The sequence below is a fragment of the Dipodomys ordii genome, unplaced genomic scaffold (assembly GCF_000151885.1).
Source record: "Dipodomys ordii isolate 6190 unplaced genomic scaffold, Dord_2.0 Scaffold3, whole genome shotgun sequence".
Classification (NCBI taxonomy): domain Eukaryota; kingdom Metazoa; phylum Chordata; class Mammalia; order Rodentia; family Heteromyidae; genus Dipodomys; species Dipodomys ordii.
Window position 1 is genome coordinate 28,807,285 of NW_012267219.1, and position 8,083 is coordinate 28,815,367.

An 8,083-nucleotide genomic window follows, 5' to 3' on the forward strand; every position below is an offset into this window, starting at 1 on the left:
GGCCTGGGCGCTGTCCCTCAGCTCTTCAGCTCAAGGCTAGCGCTCTACCACTTGAGCCACTTCCGGCTTTTTTCTTTTTGCTTATGTGGTGCTAAGGAATCAAACCCAGGCCTCATGCATGCAAGGCAAGCGCTCTACCACTGAGCCACCTTCCCAGCCCTTCCATGCTTTCTTGTTTCCTCTATTCCTAGGGATGTCTGAATGCTATTTGCCTTCATTAGTATTTTCATTATTCTTCCTACTAGTGGATGGTCTCTATTTGGATGAGATGGGAAATGGTTCTGTATGTTTATTTGGTCATACAAGCTTTGAAATCCATTTTGATTTGCTATCCTTCTGACAGGCAACTTTCTTTTTTTTTGTCGGTCGTGGGGCTTGAACTCTGGGCCTGGGCGCTGTCCCTCAGCTCTTCAGCTCAAAGCGAGCGCTCTACCACTTAAGCTACAGGGCCACTTCCAGTTTTCTGGTGGTTTATTGGAGATAGGAGTCTCACAGTCTCTCCTGCCTAGGCTGGCTTTGAACTGAGATCCTCAGATCTCAGCCTCCTGAGTAGCTAGGATTACAGGCATGAGCCACCAGGGCCCGGCAACAGGCAACTTTCTTGAGTTGGACTATAACTCCAAGAATTGTTGATGCTGTTTTTCAGATATCCTTGGATACATTGTCTGACATTTCCTTCTTTCTTACACGTCTTACACAATTCCACTCAAGTTTTCATTTCTTAAAAGAAGCATTTTCTTCAATTAGAATTGTAATTGATATGTACAACATATCATGTTGTTATTTCAGTTAATTGTTACTTGCAGTACAAATGTGCAATGTTATCCACATTATGGACTATGACAAATATGGTGTTTTTCACATTTATAACAATTTTTAAATTAGATGACTTAATTCACAATAACTACACATCAATTATTAGTTGTTTCTAAGTGAAAAACATTTACTTGATGGAATATATGTTTGTGCAAATGTATGATTTTAGGAATGAAGAAGTTACACTACCTGAAATCATATTTTTACTTTTTTTAATTTTTATTTTTAAATTTGTAAAATTAGAATTTTAAATCTATAATTTGTTTTTTAGGTTAACTCCCTCCTTTAAAAAAACATTGTTTCAGATGGTAGCTATCTCTAATATTTAATTGCTGTATATTTTAAAACTATTTCACAATACCTTATTAAATATTTTTGTCATGCTGCACCAAGAAGCTAGTATTTTATCTATTTTAGTAAACCCAAATTAACTATTGGTTTTACTAATCACAGCAGCTAATCTTTCCTCTCTTGTTTGATAACAATCGTTTTCTTGTTTTCTCTTTTTCCTAGGGATGTCTCAGTGCTATTTATCTTCATTAGTTTGCTCATTATGCTTCCCACTTGGTGGATTGTCTCTTCCTGGATGATATGGGGAGTGGTTCTATTTGTTTATTTGGTTATAAGAGCTTTGAAATTATGGAGAACAGCCAAACTGCAAGTGACCCTAAAAAAATATGCTGTTCGTCTAGAAGATATGGCAGCAAATAGCCGTGCATTTACTAACCTTGTGAGGAAAGCTTTACGTCTCATTCAAGAAACTGAAGTCATTTCCAGAGGCTTTACACTGTGAGTTCATTTTATATTTTTTGTAAGTGCTTCCTCTCTGCCACATAATTTAAGGAAATGATTTATTACCCATTTTCATTTTTGAGTGTTGCATTTTTAAGATAAAAGGAGATATCCTTTGGCATTTATTACTGCTAACTAAAGGGATAAAGATATAGTTGTAATATATAATATAATCTACTTTGACAAATCAAAGTATTTTGAAAATCATGATTATTTTCTATAAATAAGAAATAGAGATTTCCTGACACTGAATTTAGCATGCAGTAGGTGCTCAATAAATGTTTAGTCCTTTTATCCCCTATCAAATATCCTTTTCCCAGTTTAAGTGGTCGATATGTCTGCCGTGAATTCATTTTGAAAGGTCTCAGTATGTATTAATAATACTCTTTAGGAAACACAATCAAGTGTTATAGCATTGGTATTTTCAGAATATCATGCAAATGATGATGTTTGTTATTCCCGCTGTATACTCAACCAGTCTAGCTGTGTTTAAACTGCAAATCAACTTTTACTGAAAGGAAAGTTACATTTATAGAACTATGTTCCATAGATTATGCTAGTCACTTCTTCATACATCTAAAGGTATATAATTGTATAGAGCAAACAATCAAATCCATTCCCATCTGACTTAAAAGCGTGTTTCCTACTAGCTGTTTCCACTAGGTTGCTGGCTAACTGCTCACAAATGGCAGTTGGACTACAGTGCATTTAATAACCATTGCAGTCTATAGGTGGGGGAAAGTAAGTATGTGGTGGATTTGATCATTGCTTTTAATTAGCTGTAACTGAAAAACTAATGAAAATCAATTTTGAAAACACTGGTAGTCTTTGCATCCCTTATTCTGCTCTGCTCTAGAATAGTACTCCTCTTGACATAAAGGCTTATGTCTGGGAAATTATGAAACAGGAGAGGAGAAGAATCTTCAGTAATCCTCACATTCTGCATTCTGTTTTGTTCTGCACAACAATCCTGAGTGTGTAGATGAGACATAAAGATTTCATACCTCAGCTCATTTCAAAATAAAACAATACTCAGTGTGCTCTGATAGTCTGATGTTAGGCTTCCATTAAACTCAGTCCATTTGTTCTTAATTTGTGTATTAAGGTTTGAACTCAGGGCTTTGTGCTTGACAAACAAGTAGCTTAAAACCTGTGCTGTGCCCCCAGCCCTAAGTTCACTTCTTGTTGGGAAAGAAAATCAATTTTTCTAATTCCGAAAGTTAAAAAGCATCCTTAAAGTGAATAATCTCTCATTTTTATTCTTGACTCATACAGCATTTAATTGAGAGCCATATATCCAATTAATGCTTAGGCATGTATAGAGGAGCCTATGACTTTTGTCATTTCCAACTTTTACCTGGATATACAGAATTGACATGAAAAGGTAAAGTAGGCCAGGTGCCTATTCTCAGTTATGATAGCAGATAGGCAAATAAAATATTGGAAGAGATAATGTTTCATTTGTCTCCATTTATCAGGACAATGGATTGGAAAAATTATAAGGAATAATAAATTCAGAATCATAATATTTAGAAATATTTTCAGTTTATAACATATAGTAAAGTAGATTAGTAGAAGTAGCAGGGCCTTATATTGTCATGAGTGCTGTTTTGTTTTTTATCTCAATTTGTTGTCTAGCCAATAACCCTTTTTTGTCTTTAATCCCTTATTCTAAAATAATGCCGGTTAGTCATCATGCCTGTTTTAATTTGGTTTAACATTTTTAAAGTTTTGAATTAGTTGTCTTTTTTTAGAGATTGGTGATTATAGTATAGGAAATTTATAAAAGCTGATATTTGGTTTTGCTATTAGGAAAAGTTACTGATTAGGTTTAAAAAAAAAAAACTACTATCCAGTTACTGTCATATTTAATCCTGTCTTTTTTCCGTTGTAATACAACGCATTGTAACATTTACGTACCATTTATCTTAAGGAAAGTGCCATGAACTATGCTCCTCTTAAAGAGCTTTGAGAGTAGCTATCCTACCACACAGTAACCCTTACTTTGCCTTTCTACTTGCATTCCCCTGTTCGCCACTGGTCCTGTTATCTTTCTGCGTTCTCCTACTTCATTTTGAGTAGGTAAGTGCCAGTGGCTGCAGGTGGGTAAGTAATGTTGCCCTACTTTTGTGAATGTACAGAATATATTTCTATACAGTGTTTGGTTGTTCTGTACAAGTGGCCAAATATATGATTAATAAACATATTTAATATATATTAAGCATGTGAAAGTATTGATAAGCCCTTCTTACATCCTAATGGATATAAGTTTTGAAAACTGAATATAAAGTAGCCCCACTTTAGTGTAAGCAGGCAGCGTATCTTTTTGCAGAAGAAATACAAATTCTTATGTAAATATTCCTACATTTCCTTTCTGTCTGAACTAAAATTCATTGTTGATCCAAATCAGAGAAAACCTTTTTGTCATTTTGATTTTTATTTGTCTTTTTTTTTTCTATCGACTATACATGTATCAAGGAAATGGCTATTTGTAACACTTGATTTGCAATACTTACAATCATTTTCTAGTAAAAAGTATGAGAAAGGTTTTTTTCTAAGTGTAATAGAATTGTGGATTTAGAAAACAAAAACTTTAGGACACCTGCATAGTTGTATCACATTTTACTTTTCAAGTTTGCTTGACAGGGTCAGTGCTGCTTGCTCATTTAATAAAGCTGGACAGCATCCCAGTCAGCATCTCATCGGTCTTCGGAAAGCTGTCTACAGAACTGTAAGAGCCAACTTCCAAGCAGCAAGGCTAGCTACCCTATATATGCTGAAAAAATATCCTTTTCTGTCTGTGCATGAGAATAAGAAGTACTTCTAAAGTCCTAAATACAAATATTAGAGTTGCAGCCTGTAAAAGTTAATTAGAGATTGAGATTGCCTATTTGGAAGCTAATTCTATCATCACTTCTATTTTAAAACTGGAAATGAGTTCCAAGAGGAAAGATAAGAACAGACAGGAAGAAAGTTCTACTCTTATGTGGCTCATTTTTTTAAACAGGGATAAACTGTAAAGTCCTTCCCTCTACTAGTCCGAAGAATAAAGTCTTAAGAACCTGCTTTGGTAGGTCTAAATTTTTAAACATGAGTAAACATGGCAAATTTGTCATGACACAATAGTAAGCTGGTGACAGGAAATCGTTCCCCTTTTAGAAACAGACTCCAAAGCCAGGTTGCCTGAGTTTATATTTTGTCTATATAAGTTACTGCCTAGATAACCTTAAGCAAGTTTCTTAAGTTCTTTGTCTTCATCCTTAAAGAGCAATGGTCTCATAATTGTCTTCATTATATTTTTGCTAAGGTCAGTTGAGTTGTTGCATACAAACTTACTCATACAGGACCTAGTATATAGGAAGCACTCAAAGACTGCTTTACAGTAAGTCTGCACTTACATTTAGTTAGCCAGAGAGTAAAGGTGAATTAGATCCTTGTTTTACTAATCATCCATAGTTACCTTAAGTTATGAGTTATACTCAGCAGCTTCAATATGCTGCATTCTACAACACTGATAATTAAAATACTTAAAGTGCACAGAATGCTTTGGATTCTCTCATTATATTTTTACACAAACCTTCCTAGCCAGATTTTCTTATCTCTGAGAAAACAAAAATAAACGTTAACTAACTTGCTTAGTCGCACACATACTATTTTAAAATGTATAGACTATGAATTATGATTTATAAATATACATACATCTTCTGTGTAAGTTCTTTTGAAAATATGACTAACATTTTCACCAAGAACTTGCCCATTGATTTACCCTATTGCTTAAATGCCTGAATGAGATAGAGTGAAAAACATTTGTACCACTTTTAAAGACATTTGAGTCTGGTCTGTAGATAAGCCGGTGCTCATAAGGCAGTACAAATGCTCAGGATCCTTCCTCCATAGTTGGACATGTCCTTGGCTCATAGAATCAGGGAAGGGTTTTAGAGAGGTGAGCTCTAAGTTGCTGATATGAAGTTGAACCTCAAAAGAGAATTAGGAGTTGATCATGAGAAATGATACTGCATTCCAAGTAGAGAAAAGTAGATGGAAAAAAAGTAGAGGTTTGACAGTGGCATGTAAACTACAAGTTAGTCACCCAGTGAGTTTTCATTGAGCATAAGTTCAGTGCTAAGCACTATGCTAGTCACTAGCTGTGCCAAGGTCAATAATAATAGATATCATTCCTGCCTTGAGGGAATTTATAATTTACTGGAGGGGAAGGAAATGAGGAGCAGGTTCCCATGCCACTGACCATTCTAAATACTAAACACTTGTAGAGAACAAGATAAGATTCTTCTCCAGGGACTTTACCTTCTAGTGGATGAGATGAAATCAATTTTTAAAAATGAAGAGTTAGGAGTGAGTAGCTCAATAGTAGAGCACTTACCTATCATGCTCAGACCTTGATAATAATAAGCTCAGATCCTGAGTTTAATATTGCAAGAAAAGAAAAAAAATGTTTAAGAAAAGTTTTAAGATTGTTCAGGTACAGTAATGACTGTCAAGGAAAATATGCCCAGGGTATAGGACAGAGTGTTGTTGGTGCTGCATCTGTTGGAATGAGAGGGAAGACCTCTCTGAGGAGCTGGCATTGAAACAGATTTGAACTGTGAGAAAAATCTAGGTGAAGAATGCTCATTTAGATGGGCCAGTAAGTATGCAGATCTTGTGGTAGGAATATATGTAGCCTGACGCAAGTATAGAAAAAAAGATAATCTTAACTAGAGTGGGTAGGTTGAGGGTTGAAATACGAAATGACATTGAGATGTAGACCAGGGCTCGATAATACTCTTCTATACAATAAACTTTTACAAATTGAATGAAAAAGGAGTCACCAACCATTTCTTCTAAAAGATCCCTAAGATACCTAAACTTTTATATGACTGATCAACAGAAATATACAAGATCAATAATGAGAACACAGCTAAAACCATTAATGTGAAAGACATTAATTACAAGATGATTGTGTATGTGATGTGACACTGTGGTAGCAACTTTTTAAATGTAGGAGACAATTGTTCATGTCTTACAAAAATGCAAATCTCTAAAACTGACATAAGAATTTGAAAACGTGAAGAGACTGAACGTGTGATTTTAAAATATTTAATTTAGTCAGGCACTGGTGGTTCCTATCTGTAATCCTAACTACTTATGATGCTGCGATCTGAGGATCACGGTTTGAAGGCAGCCTGGACAGAAAAGTTCCTGTGAGACACCCCTCAAAAACCAGAAGTGGAACTGTGACTGAAAGTGGTAGAGCACTAGCCTTGAGCAACAAAGTTCACAGATAGTGCCCAGACCCTGAGTTCAAGTGCCATGACCAACAACAACAAAAATTTTTTTTCAGAAGAAAACAGTAAAGGTTCTTGACTCTACCATGACACTCTCTCCAAGTTATATTAAGTATAAACAAACCAAAACAACCAGCAAGGTGCCTGGAGCAATATATGTAGTAGATTGCCATTACATAAAAAGGGCTGTGACTAGATCCATAGAGATAAATATGTTGTACAAGTGTGTGTGAGTGTGTGTATATTGATTATCATATGCTTCCAGGTACATATATCTATGTGGATTTGCTTTTTCATATATACATAGAGTATCTTGAAGGATGCAGAACCTCTGATAATTGGGATTGCTTTTGGCTTTGAATAGGGGAATTAGGTAACTAGGACTAGGGTAGAAGCAGTTTTCACTTTATCCTTCATGAATTTTGATTCCTGAGTGTATGACCAATTCAAAAACTAAAAAAATTAACTGTAAAATGCAGATATTTTTACGGTAAAGTTAAAAAAAATTTCATTCCATAGAGAAGGCAAAAAAGCTCCCCTACATTATTTTATTTGTGAAAGTAGTATATCATAATCTAAATATGATTTATTATAAGGACTAAAAATTATAGAATACCCTCACAGTTATAAAATCTTTAATGGAATATTTATAAATTTAATCTAGCAGTGAATCAAAGGGTTTGACCAAATAGTCAAGAGCTAAAAGCTTAAGGATGGTTCCATCTCAAGAATAAATATAATTGTTTTGTTTCATTTTTTCACATTTTGTTTTTAATAAAAGTCAATTGAAAAAAATCCATATAACATTTACTATCCGTAAGAGTTTGTTTTTTTTTTTGGTGGGAGGGGTCCGGTCGTGGGCCTGAACTGGGGGCCTGGGCGCTGTACCTCAGCTATTCAGCTCAAGGCTAGCACTCTACCATTTGAGCTGCAGCGCCACTTCCGGCTTATTTTTTTTTGCTTATGTGGTGCTGAGGAATCGAACCCAGGCCTTATGCATGCAAGGCAAGCGCTCTACCACTGAGCCACCTTCCCAGCCCCAGTAAGAGTTTTATTTTGAAATTTTCAGCATTTAGTAAGGTTTTTTTTTGGGGGGTCCGGTCGTGGGGCCTGAACTCTGGGCCTGAGCACTGTCCCTCAGCTCTTCAGCTCAAGGCTAGTGCTTTACCACTTGAGCCACAGTGCCACTT

General features: G+C 35.4%; 1 protein-coding gene across 1 annotated transcript in view; it reads left to right on the plus strand.

Annotated features, from left to right (window-relative positions):
* The window catches only part of Vezt (vezatin, adherens junctions transmembrane protein), a 67,413-nt gene that overhangs the window by 38,690 nt on the left and 20,640 nt on the right, over nucleotides 1–8,083 (plus strand). The window contains exons 5-6 of the mRNA XM_013018923.1: nucleotides 1,330–1,605; nucleotides 4,255–4,408. Of these exons, the coding sequence (XP_012874377.1) occupies nucleotides 1,330–1,605; nucleotides 4,255–4,408 (430 nt within the window). The remainder of the gene's footprint in view (nucleotides 1–1,329; nucleotides 1,606–4,254; nucleotides 4,409–8,083) is intronic.